Source organism: Arvicanthis niloticus, chromosome 3 (genome assembly GCF_011762505.2).
Source record: "Arvicanthis niloticus isolate mArvNil1 chromosome 3, mArvNil1.pat.X, whole genome shotgun sequence".
NCBI classification, from domain to species: Eukaryota; Metazoa; Chordata; class Mammalia; order Rodentia; family Muridae; genus Arvicanthis; species Arvicanthis niloticus.
In genome coordinates, this window is record NC_047660.1 from 118,343,299 (window position 1) to 118,365,507 (window position 22,209).

Consider the following 22,209-nt stretch of genomic DNA (forward strand, 5'->3'; position numbering starts at 1 on the left):
GGATGCTAAGCTAGATTTGCTTATAGAGCTAGCTGTATCCTTTCTTTTGCATTACCTCTGGTGGGTGTTGGGCTACAAGGGATGTTAAAGCATTTAAAAACCATCATTAAAAATAAGGCTTGAAAAAAAATTAAAGTTATATGTATATACATATATATCCCTAAGTACATAAATAAAACTGACTCAGTCTGTATAAACTCACTCGTGTGTATGGTTTAGGCCTGGGCTGTGAGAGCCAGAGGATGAGGGAGTGTGCTGAGGGAGATTGTGACTCCTAAGAATATTAGAAGTTACACACTCATGAAATCTCAGCAACAAGACTCTTAACACGAGCTGAGTAAGGCCATCAACAATAGACAACAATAGAATAAAAGTGGATACGAGAAAACCCAGGAGGCCTTAGCACTGCACACACAACTACAGGCAACTAAGGAACGCTGAGAGGAGAAAGTTTTCTCCAGGGAAGAACACACACTGGGGTATTTAATGAGTGGATTGGGCAGCGTCAGCAGTGGGTCCCTACAGTTAGTTTGTGGAGAACAGTCTATAGCCTTGGCAACAGCCTAGATTGTTTGGGGGTTCCTATAAGACTGATTTGGCCAACAACTCAATTAGGTGTAATCTATTCCCAGTGTCAGAAGCATCATTTGCTAACAAGGTGTCCAGTTGGGACTCTGTCTAGCTCATTATTCACAGTTTTCACTTTTGTATTTTAGAATGCCTCTACTATATTCGGTTTCCTACTACTCCTTAAATGGTCCTTAATTTAGGCTGTCTCTCTCTATATATATTCCCTTCCTTGTCACCCCCCCCCCACACACACACACACCGGACCCTCTCATTCTAGCTCCCTACACATCCCATCCTAGGGGGAGCTATCTGTCCCCTCTAGTCCCTTATTCTATATCTAACCTCTGTGGTTCTGTGGACTGTAGCTTGGTTATCATTGTCTCAACAGCTAATATCCACATATAAGCAAATACCTACCATATTTATCTTTCTGGATACATGTTGTCTCACTTAGTATGACCTTTCTTAGTTCTGTCTACTTACCTGCAAAAATGATGTCATTTTTTTTTACAGCTGAGTAATACTCCATTGTGTAAACATGTCACATTTTCTTTATCAGTTCTTCTGTTGATGAGCATCTAGGCTGTTTCCAATTTATAGCTATTATGAATAGAACCAAAATGAATATGGTTGAGCAAGTGTCTCTATGGTAGGATGACTTGCGCTTTGGGTATATGCCCAAGAATGATTGAGATAGCTGGATCATGAGGTAGATGGATTCTCATCTTCCTGAGGAGACACCACACTGATTTCCACAATGGCTGGGAAAGTTTGCACTCTCCTCAGCAATGGATGGGTGCATTCATTACCCCATACCTTCAACATAAGCTGTTCCTTGTTTTATTGATCTTAGCCATTCTGACAGGAGTAAAATGAAATCTCAAAGTAGCTTTGATTTGCATTTCCCTGGTGACGAATGATGCTGAATATTTCTTTAAGTGTTACTCTGTTCTCCATTTTTAATTGGGCTGTTGACTTTCTTGATATCTAGTTTTTTGAGTTCTCTTATGTATTTTGGATATTAGTGCTCTGTTGGTGGGGAGTTGATAAAAATCCTTGCCCATTCTGTAGGCTGCCACTTTATTCAAATGGCAGTGCCCTTTGCCATGCAAGCTTTCTAGTATCCTGAGGTCCCATTTACTGATTGTTGATCCCTGTACCTATGCTAAATAGTGTTCTGTTCAAAAAGGTTTTTTTGAGCCACTGGGTTCAAGACTGTTTCTCAACTTCTCTTTATCAGGGTCAGTGTATAAGTTTTTATAGTGAGGTCTTTGATCCATTTGGAGTTGAGTTTGTGCAAGGTTATAGTGTGGATCTTCTACAATGCAGCCACCCAGTTTGATCAGCACTATTTATTGAAAATACTGTCTTTATTTCACTGTGTGTTTATGGCTTCTTTACTAAAATTCAGGTGTCTGTAGGTGTGTGGATTGATGTCTAGGTCATTGATTTAAACCTGTTAATCAGTGTGTTTGTTTTTGTGCTACTACCATGCTGTTTTGATTACTGTAGTATATGGTGATATGGTGAGGTTGGGGATAGCAATCCCTCCCCCCATTATTTTATTACTCAGGCTTCTTTTAGCTTTTTTGTTGTTGTTGTTTCCATATGAAGTTGAAACTTCTCCTTTTAAGATCTGTGTAGGCATGCTGGAGCCACTGTTGCCGAGCCCAGGGCATGCTGCTGCTGCTTGCCCATTGCCCTCCATCGTGCACTAGCGGTATCAAAAGATTCAAAGTCCAAGATGGCAACCCCCAAGGACCAGCTGATTGTGAATCTTCTTAAGGAAGAACAGGTTCCCTAGAACAAGATTGCAGTTGTTGGGATTGGTGCTGTTGACATGGCTTGTGCCATCAGTATCTTAATGAAGGACTTGGCAGATGAGCTTGCCCTTGTTGGTGTCATAGAAGACAAGCTAAAGGGAGAGATGATGGATCTCCAGCATGGCAGCCTTTTCCTTAAAACACCAAAAATTGTCTCCAACAAAGACTATCGTGTAACTGCAAACTCCAAGCAGAGAGAGCAAACTAGGGGCAAGGCTATCAGCTCTCTAAGCCAGCCTCCAGGTGGCATAGGTGACATATTTCCTCCACCAAAGCTGATCCTCCTTACAGTTCCAATACCTCCCCCAAACAGCATCACTAACTGGAGACCAAGTTAAATACCTGAGCCTATAGGGGGCTTTTCTCATTCAAACCATCACACACTCAAATCTGTCAGCAAGGTATTATTTGCAAATACAGATATTTGTTAATGTGTGGGATGTGCTTCCTATTAAACCATCCATAAGTTGAAAATGTTTTAAGTCAAAATGCATTGAAGAGATGACATGGTAGTATAGGCCTGGAGTCTCAGCAACATGAAAAGCTGAGGCACAAAGTTCAAGGCCAGCCTGGGTTTATAGAGTCAGTCTAAGGTTAACCTAGGCAACTCAATGAGACTGTCTCCATGTCTCCAAAAAGTAAAAAGAGGGCTGGAATATAACTCATCAGTCGAGTGCTTGCCTTAGTACCAGAGAAAGGGAGGCGTTGAATAGTGCCTAACTTATGGAATATCATAGCTTCCAGTACAATACACTGTGGTGTGTACACTGTTTCTCCTTAAGATCAAGATGTTGAGTGTGAAACACTGGCCAGCATCTCAAGGTACTTATCAAATACTGCTAGCCTGGGAAAGGTGAAATGCAAGCTAAAGTAGTTTCCACTGAATGCACGCTGTTGCCTTTGCTGCTGTACCTGAATCACTGAAAGTCAGGGACCATCTATACTTATTTGCAGATATAATCAAGTAAAGATGAGGTAATATGGGGTTGGGGTGGGTCTGAAACCCAGTAACTGGTGTCCTATACAAAGCGGGGGCTTTGGAGACAGATACAGAGGGAGAACACACATGTGAAATTGGAAATAGAGCCTGAGTTTCTTTTGCTGCAGCCAAGGGACACATGCAAGGCCACCAGAGGCAAGGGAGGACCCTTTCCTGGAATCTATGGAGGGAACATGGCCCTGCTGATTGTGACATCCAAAATTCTTTGTGTGTACTTGTGCACATTTTAAGCTAACTAAAATTGTTGTCCTTTTTTCAAAGCAGCCCTGGGAATTGATACAGTGAGTTGCTTTCCTGGAGCCAGTTGAACGTAAGATCTGGAGAACAGGATCATGGCCTTCGCCATCCTGCTGTGGCAGGATCAAGTAGATTCTTCTGGGCAGATTGTCATGGAATGAGCAGGAACTAGAATGAGCTGAACTCATAGTCTATGCTGTATGACTTTTCTGGGAAGCCCTAAACACCCCAGCTAGGACACTGACAACGACACAAGGAATCATTCCACCCAAGTTCAGTGTAGTGAAGCAGTGAGATTTTGGGGATTACTCACGGGAGTGTGGATGACTCAAAGGCAGCTGCATCACTCAAAAGCCCACCCCAGCCTGACTGGTGATTCATGAAAGCCATATCCTTGGAGGTTACCGTCCAGCTAGAACACAGTGCCCTGCTGACAGACTCCTCTCCTAAGCAATTCCTGCGGCTTTTATAACCTTGAGAAGGGGCCTTTAGTAATCTTGTATGTCTTGTTTGCTTTCTGGGTCTTACTGGGTCCCAGGAGGGGACCGGGAATGTTTCATTTTGGAGGAAATAGCTGCTCGGCATCTGGTCCTGACTGCACAGATTTTAATGGTCTAGTTATGGAGTGAGGTCATCGAGAATCTTAAAGCAGTAATGAGATATTGCCTTGAGTGTAAGGAAAAGAATGGTATAGCAAGTCCTTAAATTTGACAAAACAAACGTGAAGGAAATGAGAAGCCCTTGAAGAGAATGTAGGGCTCTTTATCGACTTCACGATTGTTTTGTCAAAGGTTGCACAACGAGAAAAAGAGAGTGTTTTTTTTTTTTTTTTTTTTTTTAAATGTGTTCTCATAATTCTTGTTTCTGGCCTGGGTTAGGATCAGTGTGTATTGTGCTGTCCAGGGCTTTCCCTACATTGCAAGATGGACCTCATCACTAACCGTCCTTTCCAGAACAGAAAAAAAGCTCAAGGAGCTTTAGTGACTTAGAGAACAGCACAAGTTCAGTCAAGTCATGTCAAACTCCCTGTTCTTCCCATGGCTGCTGCAGAGGACTTGGATTGTTTTAAGAGGTACCTTCAATCTGGGCAGTGGTGGCGCATGCCTTTAATCCCAGCACTTGGGAGGCAGAGGCAGGCGGATTTCTGAGTTCAAGGCCAGCCTGGTCTACAGAGTGAGTTCCAGGACAGCCAGGGCTATGCAGAGAAACCCTGTCTCAAAAAAGAAAAAGACAAAAAAGAAAAGAAAAGAAAGAAAGAAAGGGAAGAAGAAAGAAAGAAAGGAAAGGAAAAGAAAAGAAAAGAAGTACTTTCGAACAAGTTGGATTCAGGATCACAGTCAAGTGGCCAAGTTTGAAGGATTGTAGGGGAAAAAATGAAAAGCAAGCTTCCTGAGAGCAGCAGCAGCCTAGGGAAAACCTAGAGGCAGCACCGAGGAAGTAGAAGAAAAGCAAGACCAGAGACAGCTGCTCCAGATGTCCCAGGAGGAGAGCTGTGAGACCAGAAGGACCTTGTTATGTGCTGTGGGAAAGTCTGAGGGAGACAGAAGGATGAGGCAGTGCCAGGATCTGGGGGCTGGCTAGGTTTGGCTCAGCACCCCCACTCCCTAAATCTGAGCAGGGTTCAGAGAGCAGAAGATAGACTGTATGTCAGGGACCAGAACTCTGAGGCAAGTCTGAGCCACTTACAGTCTTGACGGCATTGGAAAGGAAAAGAGTACAGTAGAGAGAAGGTTGAGAGGAAGCTAGGGAGCCTGAAGGGAACAGGAAACAAGTTGAAGTGTATGCTTCCTCAGGACCAAAGGGCATTTGGGCTGCTGTGCTATTTTGTCCTACAGTAGACAGAAAGATGAAACAGGGAGTTGTTGTTTTGAGACAGAGTCTCACTGTGTAGATGACATCTGACTGGCCTGGAACTCACTTTGTAGTAGAGATCTTCCTGCCTCTGCCTCCTGAATGATGGGATGAAAGGCATGTGCCACCACACCTGGCCTGCTGTGCCATAAATATTTTCTAACTTTAGCCACTTGCTGACTTTGTGGTAGGAACCACAAAAGATGTCTTTCTGACATATATTCAGGACAGGTATTCAGGACAGGTTGTTTTGGCAAATGTGATGTCCAGTTAGTATCACTAAATCATGTAATCATGTATAGGGAACTGATAGAATGTTTGTGTTATATCTACAAGTAACATTAAGAAAAAAAGAAAAGAAAAAAAGGAGGACAGTTTATCCCATTACCCTGGTGCCCATGGGCCCCGGGAGTCCACATGTATCCATGAAGGGTTTAGGACTAGAAATACCTAGAATCTGGCAGCTCTGCCCCGGGTCTCTGCAAGCATCTGCTCCTCTGTTTACACAGCACTCTGACAATGGCCCCTACAGCCCCTCCAAGTGTTATGTTATATCTTCTTTGTTCAAGGGATCGGCCAGATTCAGTAAATTAGGATTGTTTTCCTTCTGCAAAGAACACCACCAAAAACAACTCAAAGGGCTTAATCTAATTAAAGAATTTAATGGCTCACACAGTGGAAAATTCTAGGTTGGCTGGATCCAGGTGGCCAGAGGTTACTAACAGAAGCTGCCCCTCCCTCTATCAGGACTCAGAAAGTGTTCCCTTTTTGTTTCATGTAGCTTGAGCGTCTGATACATACAACCCAGGATCCTAATGAATAGGTGATGTGTGTGTGTGTGTGTGTGTGTGTGTGTGTGTGTGTGTGTGTGTGTGTAAGTAAATCATGTAGACAGAACATAAACATTCTGAGTCCTCTAACCAGTTCTCTACTGGCTCAGTTCTCTAGGGATCAGATAACTGGTCTGATTCAAGGTTTTCTCCTTCACCAATAGCCTGGTTTTCTGGGAGTGCCAATAAGACACAGAAAGGGCTCTGTCATGCCTTGGTGTATCCACACTTTCACTTCTAATCCATATGGATTTCAGATGAAAGAATGTGCCCAGAGGCTAGGCTCGGGACCCATCTTAGAACTGGGTCCTAGGATAGCACACCCCAAATATACAGCAGTAACAGCAATTGTTGTATGCTGTGTCCTGTTTTGGGGAAGACTTCTAAGTAAGAACTCAGTTCCTTCTTCATTTTATAATAGTCATCTCATTATTCCTAGTTGATAGATGGAAAACTGAGAAATAAATCCTCACAACTAATAGTTTCCAACTTCTAATAGTCCGACCTTATGACAGTGTAAAAATGACATGCATTTAATAGAAACCATACTTTGAGTTTGGAGCTTTTCCCAGGCTGGTGATATATGCAGCAGGAACCTCCCTTGGGATGCTGAACAGAGCAGCAGGCTGCAGCTTCCAGTCAGCAGCACGATCACAAGGAGGCACAGCCGGCCGGCTGTCTGCAGCAGCCTGTGTTGCTAAGCTGCTTGCTGTTTGTTAGGTGCAGTGTATTCTATGCATTCTCAACTCACTATTTTTCACTGGCAATGGGTTTATCTGGATATAACTACTTTGTATGTAGAGGGACATTTTAAATTGTAGACTGGGAGCAGACTCAGAACCTGGACCCCAGAAGCTGGGATTTTGAAGCAGAAGCAGAGAGAACTGCTCCAGGAAAACAGGCAATAGATGGTGGGCAGGCGGCAAAAGCAGATGCCCACAGCAACCCTGAATCCCTTTCTATAAAGCCTTAGGTTGGGCTTCCAGCTTGGTGGGAGGTGAAGGAATCAGGTTGTAGCAAGGTGAATGCTGCCTCTGTGACCTCAAACATGGACAAATTCCAGAGAATGGGAAGGACCAAAGACATGCCCTTCTATGCGTTTCTTCTCGAAGTTGCTACATGATGGCGGTAGGCAGTTTTTGTTTTGTTGCAGGATAGAGCTGGGGGCAGAGATGGTTCACTTGCCATGTAAGTGTGAGGGCCTGAGTTAGGATCCCCAGTACCATTAAAGCCATGTGTCTATAACCCCAGTGCTCCTACTGTGAGCTAGAAGACAGGAGGACTCCCAAAGCTTGCAGGCCAGCTGACCTGGCATAGGCAGCTGTGGACAACAATGACATCCTGTCCCAAATGAGGGCTACACCCAAGATTTTCCTTGATTTCCACAGAAGTGCCATGGCATACATGCAGCTGTACATACATACACATACCCCCTTTCCTTCCTCTCTCTTTCTCTCTCTCTCTCTCTCTCTCTCTGTCTCTCTCTGTCTCTCTCTCTGTCTCTGTCTCTGTCTCTCTCTCTCTCTCTCTCTCTCTCTCTCTGTCTCTCTCTCTCTCTCACACACACACACACACACACACACACACACACACACACACACACACACACTGGGGGGGGGGGGGAGCAAGTGAGCCAGAAAGCTGGATTTACTGCAGCAGGGAACTTCCCACTTGTCTATATTTAATAATCATGTCTTTGAACAAGCTGACAGCAGACAGTAACAGAAGGCAGTTTTATTATATGCATGGGTGAACCAGAGGAAAGGAAAATGAATCCCCCCAAGCTTTCTGAGCTCTGGAACCTCAGAGAGGCTCCTGGACTACAGAGAGCACCAGGAGAAAGGGGTTGAGAGCAAGCTGTGGGAGGGAGGAGGGAAAGTACAGGAGCATCACTATCTGGTGAGGCACAAAAGCTCCTGAGTAAGGAAAGTTGCTCACGGGGTCGTCAGAAGGGTGAACTCTGTCTTGTGATAGAAACCATCTGAGCACAACAATGACCTCCTGTGGTTCTGCCCTCTCTAGTTGAGGAGCTTCCTAAGAGAGAGCATACATGACCATCAGTTTCTTTTCTGAATGCTATCCAAAGAGATGAAGGAAACTGGAGAGAAAGCCCCTAGTAACCTCAGTAGAAAATAGCATACCCAGACTTTCCACTTGAGTGTGGCATTCCCTGAACTCCTTCACTGTCAGCTAACCTGAGTGTGCAGGAAGGTAGCCAGCCATCACTCTGTGAAGGTGCACAGGGAGGCGACATGTCTGAAAGAGGCACCAAGCTTGTTCCTTATCTGTCCTGTAATATCCCAGGAAAGGAGCACAGAAAGGAGCCCAGGGCATCTTTCTAAAAGGAAAAAGGGCAATCATTATATTTAAATATACATTAGAATCACCCTCAGACAATGCAAAAAGTAGACCCTTTTGCATATCCTCAGCAAGAATGAAAGGAAGGCCAGGAATGGTGGCTCACACATATAATCTTATTCAGCAAGCTGAGGCAGGAGGATTGTCATGAATTCAAGACAGGGCCAGGCTATAGAGCGAGAACATGCCTGAAAGAAAACTGAACAACCAGAACCAAAGGAAGTGAAGTGCCCTCTTGGTTCTTAGAGCTAACTAACTAACTGTGATTAAGGAGCTGAGTCCTCTTAGCTGACACTGACACTTGGAAGTCAAGAGGACGAGGAAGATCTTACAAGTCTGAGGGTCTCCAGAAGAATTCCTACCTTGCCAAACAGCTCAATACCCACACTAAAACATGTACCTCATTGAAACTTTTCTAATAATTTTTAATTGTGTATGACTCTTTTGAGTGTACATACTTATGTGCACTGTATGTGTGCTTGGTGCATACGGAGGCCAGAAGAGGACACTGGGTCCCTGGAACTTAGATGGAGTCTTGGATGTTTGTGAGCCATTATGTGGGTGCTGGGTACTGAACCTGCAGCCTATGCAAGAGCAACAGGCACTCTCAATCACTAAGTTGTGTCTCCAGCCCCTCTCCCTCACATTGGAAGTCTCCCACATTGTTGGCACCACTGTCCTGGTGCCCCCTAAGCAATGTTGCAGCATGCCCAGCTCTGCATGATTACAAAGGTTTCTTTCTCACTCCTGTTTCAGTTGTGAAGCTCCTGGGGGACCTGGTGCTAAAGAGCTCCTGAATGTTAAGACATGAGTCTTGGCTAGGTGTGGTGACACACAACCTTTAAGCCCAGCACTTGGGAGTCAGAGGCAGGTGGATTGGAGTTTGAAACCAACCTGGTATACATAGCGAGTTCCATGATAGCCAAGGCTATGTAGAGAAGAGAGACCCTGATTTAAAACAAACAAACCAAGCCATGAATTTGCTAGAGTCCCTTAACTCGCAGGCTAACCATCTCAAATCAGTTGAAAAAGTTAAAGAAGGACTGGGTCTAGGCCTTGTATTCCTAAATGTGTTATACAGACACAATGCCTATGACAGTGTCAATATTCATCTCACTTTTAAAATTTGTTATGAGAATTGTACATTGCAGAATACACAGCCTTGGTGTATCTACTTATTAAGCAAGTTATGCAGACCTGCTCAAACCTCTGAGGTCCTGGAATTCCAACTGGATGCAGTGAAGACACAGCATCAGAGGCTTATCAATTTACTCCCCCCGACCCCTCTTCTAATATCTCAATGCCTGTAATTAGCTTGAAGAAGTTAATGAAGAGTCAGCACCCCTATTCCCTGGGCTTGGGGACTAAGGTGGTTAATATCGGGCTGTCTTTCTAGGGAAAAGTAGCGGCTTTTGTGGGAATAGGGAGGAGTAGCTAGGATTTATTGCATAGCCATAACCTATTGGTAGAAATCTGTATAATTATTATCAAGATGAAGTTATAATTTTTTAAATGGTACAAAATTTACTTTGATTTCAAATTTAAGGTTTTCTTTGGTACGAGCTTCTTATTGACATAAAAGCTTATCTTTAACAACATCAACATGTTGGCAGCCAAAGTACATGGCTTGAACCTGAAAATGTACCCCCAGACAGAGTTATTAAATTAACAGGCTGGCAAGCCAAGTACGTGTAGATTCTGCACAGAGCCTTACCAACCTAAGACAGAAGTGCATTGCTTTTTGATAATGCATATTCCATGATGGGTATGGAAGGCATTCTTGTCAGAATGATCTAAGACAGGCTCAGTCTTGTTAATGAAGTAAGAAAGGGGGAGAGATGGAGAGCCTTTGGGGCTGCTTGGCAAGAAGCTGACATGGGCCAAGTTCAAGGAAATGGGCTGCTTGGCAGGAATATGACATTGGCCAAGGACAAGGAAGTAGGCTTCAATCAGGAATCTGACATTAGGATAAAACAAAAAAGTAATTTCAGACAGGAATCTAAATTTTAGGCTAGACCAAGGAAGTAGGCTTCAGACATGAAAATGACTTCAGGCTAGTACAGAGAAGTAAGCTCAGATACTTTAGTCATCCTGATAACCCTTTTAGAAACAGTGATCATGTGAGTGTTCATGTAATTCGGTTTAATGCCTTGCTTTTTCTTTGACTATTTGTGTTTATTGTATTGCTTGTTCCTTGACTATTTGCATCTATTGTATTGCTAGACCCCCAACCTAAAACTGACCTTAATACATGCATGTAATCAAAATGGTATAAAAGCATAAAGGAAGAGGGGGTACAGGATAGGGGGTTCTAGGGAGAAGAAATGGGCAAAGGGAATGACATCTGTATTGTAAATAAATAAAATATCCAGTAAAAAAAAATAAAACAAACAAACCAAACCAAAGTCCTGGTGTAGTGAGAAAGGTGCAACGATACGGTGTGAGAGGCCCTTTCACCACGTTCTGATGGCCAGAGCAATGTGTGTGGTCTAAGGCTATGAGAATTCTTGTGAAGGGGCACTAAAGACAGGCGTGTAGCAGGCTGAGCGCTTACATATGGACTCTCAAATGCTCTTTTTTTCCCCAAGGATTAAACGCGTCTTTTTTTTCAGATATTCAGAGGCTCACCAGTGGATTCTGTTTGCGCTCTCTTTAATGTCTACACTGCTATATACGTTGATTTTCCTAAGCGTATGTGTGCCCTTTCTGAGCAAGTCAGTAATAATTACAACACAGGGGGCTAAGGAGGGGCAAAAGGAATACTGTAAGTAAATGTAATGCAAATGCTCTTGCTGGCAGTGTACTGGAGCGCTTAGGTAAGTTTTAAAGTCGTATACATATGTATACAATCCTCCCTTGTGTGTGTGTATTCATTTTCAGTGGAAAGACTGAAAAGTGGAAAGAATAGGGAGACAGAATGGCTAGCCAGATCCCAAGAATCTGGGGAGGTCAACCCATTTAAAATTTTAAACATTTTTCTGGCCTCAAAGCCTACACTTTCTTGTGCCTAGTGTACGTCCCCAAAAGAAAGAAAGGAGACAGGAAATACACATAAGAAAGGTATTTCTTCAAGTAACTCCGTATCAATGGGGTATGACCTTTTCAGTTCTGCGTATTTACTGAAGAAATCGGATTAATTAACTTTCCTAGTGCAAAAAAGTGAGATTTAATAAGAAAAGGAAAAAGGGGAAGCTGAGAGGCTAAATTAGCACAAAGCCATGGAGCAAGTAAGGAGAAAACTTACTAAGAGGAAAATGGCGAGGAAGAAAAGCCCCAGACAGAAAACTCAGTAACTTGAGGAAAGGGCTCTTAGGGTCTCCAACCTCCCGCAGCTGGTGCTGGACTGCAGAGGTCAGGCGCGCCCCCTGCCGGCTGGAAGAGGCGAGGGCAGCCGAGGCAGGGCCGCCTTCGGGTGGCCAGGTCCCGAGAGATGGAGTTTTTGCAGCCGAGGCTGAAGGGCAGAATTTAGAAAGGTGGCCGCTTCGGCAGGCTGGGTGTCGGCACGGAGCGACGCGAGAGCCCGAGTCAGCTGCACGTGGTCCGGCTCAAAGCCCGACCTGGACGCCGCACGTCCACTCCCTACCCGCACCGTGGTTAGAGATGCTGGGCAGTGACCTTCCCACTTCATTGCCACCAGACGGACGGTGACTACGCTTAGCACTCTACTTTGCTGTGTATCCTTGGGAGCCAACGTCACCGGCTAACTGTCCACTTTAAGGTCGGCACAAGAGCTCAGCCGGTGCAAGGCGGTGGCGTTTCTCCCTCACAAGGCACCCCACGCCCTGCCCACTCGCTCTCCCTGGTACCCCACGGCCATGGGGCCCTACGTAGACAGGAACCACACAGCACGGGTCAGGGGAAAGCAGCGCTACTGAAGGAGCGGACCGGAAACTCGCTTCTCCCTTCCGGAACCAGCTTCCGCCCGCTTTCTGTCAATCTAGCCTTTTAAGGCGGGGCTCTGCACAGCGACTGGGCAAGGCTATTGCGCTTGCGTGGCGCGGGTAACCTCCCGGAACCGTGAGTATCTACTTGGAGGTGCTGCAGGTTAGCTTGCGGCTGTGTGTCCTCTCCGGGCCTCCACCCTAGAGTCTCAAAGGAGTCCCTGCGGAGTTCTGCTCCCACCCGCTCCGGGTTCCCGAGACTCTTTCGTGTGGCTCCGAGGTGGCGTGCGGGACGGGGAATCCTGCAGCCGTGCTTTTTGTCCCGCGTGTTGTCCGCCAGTATTGTTGACTCCAGTCCCTAGAGTGACTTCTTCCACTCTGCCATAGGGTCATCTAGGATCAAAAGGCAGGGCGAACTGTTACGATTTAGCCGAAGTATACGTTTGGCTCCTTTGTCCTAGCTGAACGTGGGGATGTAGGTTCAAAAACAAAATTAAATAAACAAATAAATACATAAATAAATAATGTGGGAGCCAGGTCTGGACAGATCAGGTGCCCAGGGCTGTCAGTGTCACTCCGTGTGCCTTTATGTAGCTTCAAACCCAAGTAGTAACAGGATCCTGGAGGGTGCCTCACCAGTTGGAGATGTCTAGGTGTTTCCCCCTCAAGAGTTAATAATTGACACTAATTCCGAGCCAATTTTCACTTCCCATAAGACTCCGAGGAAAAGCTGTTGAAGAAACTGGATGTACCGCAACCTGTTTCTTACTTTGAACTTGTAATAGCGTCAACAGCTTTCTCAAGTTACTTAAGGTACAGCACACAACTTATGACTCTGGTGTCACTCAGGCTTCTTTTTGCATGACAGGTCTCAGCAGAGTTAGACTCAGAAGAAATGGCCCTGGTACCCTATGAGGAGAGCGCAGCAATAGGGCTCCAGAAATTCTATAAGCCTCTCGCCACCTTCTCCTTTGCAAACCACACCATCCAGATCCGTCAGGACTGGAGGCAACTGGGAGTTGCTGCAGTGGTTTGGGATGCGGTAAGTCAGCCCCGCAGGGCCTTTGAAATCCACAGTTGTGAGACTGTATTCTAGAAAGAAAATTGATTAGGTTCATATGTACTCTTCACCAATGTAAAGTCTGCAAAAACGTTGGGTTCAACACCTTCATGGCAGTACATTCATTACGTTATCTACATTATGACATTATGGTCCCTTCACCTCCTTGCCCCCCAGCCATTCCCTTACATACACTGCACTTAGTTGCCCAGTGAGGACCGGAAGACTGAAAAGAAAGCAGGGGCCTGATTGCACTGGTTGCTCATCAAGTTAGTTTCTAAAATACCACACAAAGAATGATAGAGACAGAGCCTGAAACTGATGTCATGTTTTCAGTTTTTCATGGTTTGAAAGGATGATCGCTTTTCTGCTTATGAAGAGTCTGTCTTCAGCTGTTAAATAATTAGCATAAAGACTTCAGTTATACTCCTAGGATATAGCTGTGGGGGAAAGGGAGCAAAAATTATGGGATTGTTAAGCAAATGCTCACTCAGTATGTGAAATTTCAAAACTTTGGTGAAAACCTACCTTCTGATGCCCAGAACGTGCCCAAGGTCCCTGTGGGACAGTGACTCAACAGCAAGGCTCAGCAGAATAGTTTTGTGGAAACGTGCTATGACAGACACAGGAGGAAATGAAGCTTTTTACATGAAGCTGGTCCCTAGCTAGCTTTCGGTGTATAAGGGGCTTGGGGCATACTGTGCCTCTGTTTGCTCTAATATATTACCTTGCAGCAGCAGCAGCAGCAGCAGCAACTCAAAGTTCCTGTGGGTTGGGAATTGTACTTTTCAAGGGGAGGGGAGAGAGAGAGAAGAAGGAAGGGGAGAATATGTTTACTGTTTCTTCCTGCCAGCGTTTGGCATCCTGAAGCTACAGAGCCCTTCAAACACTTGCTGACCGTAATCATGTTCACATTGTGTTTTGACTCAGGCCGTCGTTCTTTCCATGTATCTGGAGATGGGTGCTGTGGAGGTCAGGGGCTGCTCTGCTGTGGAGCTCGGTGCTGGCACAGGGCTGGTGGGCATTGTAGCTGCCCTACTGGGTAAGTGCTTAGTGGGTAAGCACTTAGTGGGTAAGTGCTCACCCCTTAGTGAGCAGAACTCATCAAGAGGTATTCTTACTGTTTCTGTAGCAGAAAACATGTGGTTGGGATTCCCATTACTGAGTTAGCTTCTCTCTCCCATGCTTATGATTGTAGACAGTAACCCTGTATACAATCTCTTTGGTTTTAAAATGTCCGTAGACTACAAGACTTAATCCCATGAGGGAAGTAGAATAAAGGACAATCATAGTCCTTTATTGTTGAGGAAATAGCTGGGGTTTTTTTTTTCCCTCCTAGAGACCCCAAATGACATTTTAAGAAATTATATTAATGGTCTATAATTCTTAATCGATACCAGTCTATCAACCTTCATCTGATACAGGCATTGACTTTTTTTCTTGCTGGAGATAGTGCTGGCCAGGCTGGCCTTGAGCTTGTAGGCCTCCTTTCTCTGGATCCTGAGTAGCTGGGATTACAGACATGCTGTACCGCTGTGCGTGGCTGCTTTGAACAGTTTTACATTTTTTGTTGTTGTTGCTGTTGTTGTTTTCCCCACTGTTGACTTCTTTCTACAACGTTTAGGTTGTTCATGATAAGTAGCAGCTAACTTTTAAGACACCATCCATCATCCCAGCCACCCAAGGATTGTCATCTGGGGCTCTTCTTACCATGTAGTTTCTGAGTCAGTGGCTCTGAGTGGGACTTTAGAGCTTGCTTGGTAAAAAGCTCCCAGGATTCTTATGCCAGTGCTACAGGTTCTCAGCGTACACTAATGGTGTATGTGTGTCTGTGCAGGCGTACGCGCCTGGAATTACAGAGCCTTGAATTATTTGTGCTCTACCTGTGCTTTAGGCCCAACCTGAGCCCTTCTTGTCCCACCTTTTTTTTTTTTTTTAATTCCTTTTCTGTTTCAGAGCCATGTTCTGTGTTGCTTTGCTCAGTCTTGATTAGAGAGCGAGCGTTGGCAGCATCTTAGAGGTAGGAGAGATGGCTCAGTGGTTAGGAACCTTGGCTGCTCTTCTAGAAGACCTGGGTTTGATTCCATCACCCACATGGCTGCTCAGAAAAGCCTGTAACTTTCAGTGCCAGGGGATCCAACATCCTCTTCTGGCTGTGTGGAAACTGTGTAAGTGCTACACAGATACATATCCAGGCAAAACACCTATCCACATGAAACTGAAGGTTAATTTTTGTAAAGTACACATTGATTGCTTCTTCTGTCTGTCTGGAAACAAAATAAGCCATTGGTGAGACTCTCCTTGTTCGTGTGTCATTTTTCATCCTCCAATGGTTTTGACACCTTGTTTGTTCCATCTGTTTGAGCTTGGGCACAGTGTTAACCTCTAAACAGTGACTTCTCCATCTGTAAAATGGGAGTAGTGGTAGTATTTGCTCCTCAATGAAGCTCAAGATGGGCTAATTTCATCTATATGTAATTAGCTAGGTTAGCTCCTTAGCTGACAAAAGATGTGCTCTGTGTGTATGTGTCTATGTATATATGTATGTATGTGTGCTGTGTGTGTCTGTGGTATGTGTATGTATGTGTGTGTGTGTATATATAATATGCATGGTGTGTATTTGTGTGTGTATGCATGGTGTGTATATGCATGTATGAGTATATTATGCGTGGTGTGTATGTGTGTTCGTGTGTGAGTGTATGTGTGTATGTATGTGTGTATACATGTGTGTGAGTGTGTAAGTATGTGGTATTTATGAGTGTGTATATATATGTAGTGTGTGTATGTGTTGAGTCCCTTACTCTGCCTCAACGTTTTGGTTGCTAGGTGCTCTGGTCAAGAGAGAGTGTGGCTCTTGGGGCAAGAGACGCGAAGAATGGAGACAAGACAGGGTGTGATTCAGTCTCTCTTCTATTTTTTCAAGTCTCCCCTATTGAAGGGAATTTTGAGGTATTTATATACATAAGCAGGAGAACACAGGTGAAAACACTTTACCACGTGCACCATACAGCTGAGGTCACTAAACAGCAAAACAAGCTATGTGGGATAAACAATATATTCATCAGAGTGTGCTTCAGCTGTTATAGGCTTTTGACAACCAAGTCTTTCATCAGGGTATATGGTTCCAGATGGCTACAAAGTTGATCTAGCCGCTTTCTACTAAAGTCGGCTCCCAACAGGTCCCCCTTTTTAAATTTTTTTCAAAAGGGAAGGCTGGGAAAACTTACGGAAACCGTGCCTGTCCTAGGTTGGAACAAAGGACCCCAGCCTCACTTAAGATGGTGAGGCCTCCCTTATTTTAGGGGCAAGGGTCTCGATATGCTCTCTTACCCGTCATTGGCTAACCGGCTTAGCACGCAAGTTAGGGGTTAATCCTCATCAGTCTTGATGACAGAGGTTTCAGAGTCCCCTACTTCCAGCCTGTAATAGCGGACCTGTATGGGTTTCATTTGTTATCTGTTGCCGTACCAAAGCCATCAGTTTGAACAGCATGAACCCGAGAGACAAGAGACTTAATATCTAAACTGTTGATAGAAAAGCAACACTCTTTAAGGCAACACACAACTTCCCCTGTTGGAGAAGTGAAAGGTCTAAGCCTTGTACCCACAAATTTATACCAATGAAATCCTTGAATTTTGCATCAGCTTAGTAACAATTATACAGATAAAGACAGCCTAATATTAACCACCTCAGTTTCCAAGTCCAGGGAATTGGGGCGCCGACTCCTCATTAACTTCTTCAAGCTGAACATGGGTGTTGACTTTTAGAAGAGGAATGAGGGGAAGGGTAAATTGAAAGCATCTGAAGTCTGTCTTAACTGCATCCAGCTGGAAGTCCAGGGCATCAGTGAACATGCAGGTGATAAGAAGATTCATTCACCAAGGCTGTGTATTCTGTAATATACAAATCTCAAAAACAAATTTTAGTATCAATTATTTTGATTCTCTGAAATCTAGTGTTTTGGAGGCCTACCTCTGTCATGTCTGATCCATATAATTTTGGAAGACATAACTACTACCTTAATGACCTCATCAGAAAACTCATAGAAAAACCTTTTTTTCCAAATTAGCCTTTCCTTAAGCCAGTAACCAGAAAAACCTTTACATTGAGTTTTATCCAGAAAAATATAACTATATAACTCAGAATCACACCCATTTTGAAAGTTAAATCAATTAACATTATCATTCTGCTTAGCTCTCTGTCTAGAGCAGCCTTCTATTTATTCCTCGCGTCTTTAAAGCCTTTTTCATCTGTTTTTACTCACTTATTTCTTGCCCCATTTTTGTTACTATAACCTTTATTTATTTATCTGTTTGGCTCTCTTGACTCAGAGCAGCCTGCAATTTACTCCTTGCATCTTTAAAACTTTTCTCATCTGTTTCTATTTACTTATTTCTTGCCCCGTTTTTGTTACTATGCAATCACCTTTGTTTCACTTCCGAATTCAGCCAGCTCCGTCAGTCGACTAGCTCTCCAGCGCAGGGTGTCTTCCACTGTATCCCGCTTACTGGAGTCCCTGTTCGGGCACCACTAATGTTGAGTCCCTTACTCTGCCTCAACGTTTTGGTTGCTAGGTGCTCTGGTCAAGAGAGAGTGTGGCTCTTGGGGCAAGAGACGCGAAGAATGGAGACAAGACAGGGTGTGATTCAGTCTCTCTTCTATTTTTTCAAGTCTCCCCTATTGAAGGGAATTTTGAGGTATTTATATACATAAGCAGGAGAACACAGGTGAAAACACTTTACCACGTGCACCATACAGCTGAGGTCACTAAACAGCAAAACAAGCTATGTGGGATAAACAATATATTCATCAGAGTGTGCTTCAGCTGTTATAGGCTTTTGACAACCAAGTCTTTCATCAGGGTATATGGTTCCAGATGGCTGCAAAGTTGGTCTAGCCGCTTTCTACTAAAGTCGGCTCCCAACATGTATGTATGTGTGTGTTTATGTGTTTGTGTGGTGTAGATGAAAAGATCCTTATATTCTGTATATATTAATTAATGCTGGAAATTAATATGGTGGCAATTATTCCTTAACCAGCCTTTTCCCAAATAATCATACAGAGACCTTTTAATATTTCAATGCCTTAGGTCTTAGCTGGGCAGACTCTCAATTAGCTCATCTAAGATGACTGTTCCACCTAGCCTCCTCCAACCACATGGTCCGCTATACCTTCCAGGCCTGTAGTCACATCCATCTCTCCTCATGTCTCCTGGCAAAAAGGCTTTCCTTCTTCTTTTCAGAGTTTCTTTCTCACTCCCAGGAAGTCCTACCTTCCACTTCCTGCCCAGCTAATTATCTATCAGATTTTTATTTTTAATAAAAATCAGGTGCTTTAGGTAAGTAAGGAAGGACAGACACAATTTCACAGTGTACCCCCAACAGTGTAGGGTAGGTGAGTGTGTGTGAGTGTATGTGAGTGTGTGTGTGTGTGTGTGTGTGTGTGTAAGTGTAGTAGTTGCTATTCTGGGTGCCTCTTTTTCTAATGAGAAGTGTAGAGCTGTGGGATTAAAGAAGTCAGGATTAGGTTCTTCAGACAGTTTTAGAATGAAGGATAGCAATTGCTTCATGCGTCTGTGTCTTAGGTTGAAGCTCTTGAGACCATAACTCATTCTGTTGTCCTTGACTCTTGAACAGTACCAGCCACTCAGAGACTGGGATATTTGGGTATTTGCGAATAAGTCATGAACAAACTAGGGCCTAGAGAGATGGCTCGGTAGAGATAAGCATGTTGTGATGACCTTCTGCTCTGCACAAGACCTCAGTTTGGTACCCAGCACCCATATCAGGTGACTGACAATTGACTGTAAGTCCAGCCCCGGGAGATCTAGCACTCTCTTCTGGACTCTGGGCACTTATACTCACACACACACATAAACACACACACACACACACACACACACACACACACACACACACACACAGAGTTTAAAACTTAAAAGGGGGCTGGAGAGATGGTTCAGTGGTTAAGTGCACTGACTGCTCTTCCAGAGGTCCTGAGTTCAATTCCTCAATTCCAAGTAACCACATGGTGGCTCACAGCCATCTGTAATGGGATCTGATAACCTTTTTTGGTGTGTCTGAGGACAGCTATAGTGTACTTATATACATAAAATAAATAATTCTTAAAAAAAAAAGGAAAAATGGGCTAACCATATTGAAGACTTTTTGGGTATCTTTCTCTATAAAACTGATGCAACTCTATTACAAAAATAATTATCTTTGCAACAGGTATCCTGTTTGCATTTTTAGTATATTTCCTTTCATTTGCTTTTCTTTGTCTGTATTTACATAGTCGCAGTTATCACAGTTGTCATTATGGTTATATATGAGCATGTATATGTGTGTATATACATCTTCATGTGCCTGTCATAAGCATTTGTGTTACTTCATGACTATCCTGCTCAATATGAGGAATTAGATAGGAGAGATTTTGGTGTTAAGAATTGAGAGTAAGAAAGTTTTAAAAATAGAAACAGAACTAAAACATATAGTGATTTGAAACATTGGCAAGGGGTTGATTGTTCCTTTTTTAAAGTTTGTGTTTTGGTAGTCTTAGTCATTTGTCCCTGACTGCAAGGGTTACTTAGAAAGTGCCTGCTAGGTCACCGTAGGTAGCACACAGTAAACAGACAGGCAGACCAGCATCCTAGGAAGCTTCCTTATGTTCGAAGTCTCGAGTGAAGGACAAGGTAAAAACAAACACATAAAAAGGTTAAAAGAAGTAAATGATGCTCTGTGTGTTGGGTGTGAGGCTTGCAAAGTGAAGGGGCAGTTCCTGTGTGTGGGGCTGTGTGTGTGGGGCTGTGTGTGGGGCTGTGTGTGTGGGGCTGTGTGTGGGGCTGTGTGTGGGGCTGTGTGTGTGGGGCTGTGGGGGGGCTGTAGGGGGGCTGTGTATCCAGGGTCATCAGAGTAGACCTGTGTCCTACGTAGGTTTGATTATGAGTTCTCAAGTGTTGACAAAGGGTCAGTAAGTCACCTCCCCAAGGTTGCAAAGCTATGCATCATGGTGAGACTTTGAATCTAGTTCTGACTTTCAAACTCTGAGCTTTAGTTTAAAAGTCCCTGAGTCTTTATGCTAGTTGAGAACTATTTCTAGATGGAAAAAAAAAGTCTCATTTTTGAAGACACAATTTGGTAGGTTGGGTCAGAGAATCCGCATTTAAAAAATCTGTAATTCGATGCCCAGTTAAATCTGGAGACCCTGTCCCAAAATACAATGCTTAGGAAGATGCCATCTGTCGACTAGCTGCCATCCTATCACAGCTCTGTGCTGAGCCTTGGATCTGTGCTTCTGAAAACGAGCATCGATCCCTGGCTCTTTCCTAGTGCTTTAAGCAGCACAAGACAAACGAACATCTCTTCTCTTTCCTCCTTGGTTCTGAGTCAGTGTCGTTGACTAAGCAGTCACCCAGGAATCGAGGGATAGGCTTTGTGTTTAGTCTCATTCTTACAGCAGTCTTCTGTGACCAGTAAACCTGATCTACTTCCTGTTCTCTTCATGTGGTGTAAAGAAGGGGACCACAGAGTGAATGGATTGTGGCTAGATTCAGCCCTCCAGACTCCGTGGAGTCTGTCTTAACTTATCTCTCTAATGCTGACTTGAGCCTTCACCGTCTGTCCCACGCATGACTGTAACCACCTCCCACCTGGTCGGTCCTGCTCTCTCAGACTCACTTCCTGGGGTAGCTGCCAGATAGTTAGCTAAAATGTACAGTTAACTGATGTTGTAATCTGTGTTTGAACACACCTTTCTGTTGCTTCAGAGTCCACCCAGGCGTGTTGGCAAGGCTTTGCAGTCTCATTGTGTGCAGCTCATGAGCCTTTTCCAGGTTTTGTGGAGTTCCCAGGACCACACTGCTTATGGCTGATGCCTTTCCCCTAGTATGGCCTTTTCCGTTCCCAGCTCATGCGGCCTCACCTTACATTAAGTTCAGGTTCTCCTTCCTTTGGCCTCTCCCTCTTTTGAGGAATTCTGAGCGCTTGCTTTCTGGTGCACAGCATGCTCCTGCTGCTCTGCCTCCCACTGCATCACAGTTATTCTTAGCTTTCTCTCACTCAGGAGACCGCACTCCAGGTAAGGCTTTTGTACTCAGCCTTGTGTCTCTAGCACATGGTATATGTCTGAATGTTTAATCAAAAGTAAAGCAGTATTTATAAAACGAACTAAAAGCGATGACAAAGGTTTGCACATTGTTTTTCCATTCCTGAGTGACAGCCCATTGCGGTTTTACTAGGTCTATTTTCCTTGTCTTTTGCGGACTAAATTAGCGTGCTTTTCTACTAGCAGCACTTACTTAACCTTACAGGAAAACATTTTATCACTGTCTTCTTGTTTGGTCCAACATCATGCCCTTCCTTACCTTATTCATGAGGCTGTAAGCAACCTAGGTAAAATGAGGGTTCTGCCAGGGCCCGTGCTGGGTCAGCTCTGTGGCTGGAGGGAGCACCGTGCTGGGTCTCCGCTGGCTGTGGTGGTCACTTAGATATTTGTAAATTGGTAGATGTTAGAGTAATGTTCAGTTGACATCACAATCCCATGTCAGCTCTGAATACCTTGGAAGATAAGAGCACCTAGGTGGGAGAGATCTACTTGCTCT

The 22,209-nt window shown here is 44.2% G+C and overlaps 1 protein-coding gene and 1 long non-coding RNA gene across 6 annotated transcripts in view; one reads left to right on the forward strand and one right to left on the reverse strand.

The window, feature by feature from the left end:
• Positions 1–22,209, forward strand: part of Mettl21a (methyltransferase 21A, HSPA lysine) — an 81,940-nt gene that overhangs the window by 53,360 nt on the left and 6,371 nt on the right. For 2 of the 5 annotated variants that reach the window (XM_076931789.1, XM_076931787.1), the window contains exons 3-4: positions 13,419–13,592; positions 14,541–14,652. In XM_076931789.1, coding sequence (XP_076787904.1) covers positions 13,446–13,592; positions 14,541–14,652 — 259 coding nt within the window. In that variant the 5' untranslated portion in view covers positions 13,419–13,445. Of the gene's footprint in view, positions 1–12,529; positions 12,831–13,418; positions 13,593–14,540; positions 14,653–22,209 lie in introns of those variants that run through there. The other 3 variants (XM_034497138.2, XM_034497136.2, XM_076931788.1) reach the window with 3 other exon arrangements.
• LOC143441811 (uncharacterized) lies at positions 7,958–12,087 on the reverse strand. Its single transcript, XR_013109504.1, has 2 exons — positions 11,914–12,087; positions 7,958–8,345 (listed from the first exon to the last, which is right to left on the reverse strand). It is a non-coding gene; the product is annotated as an uncharacterized LOC143441811 (long non-coding RNA).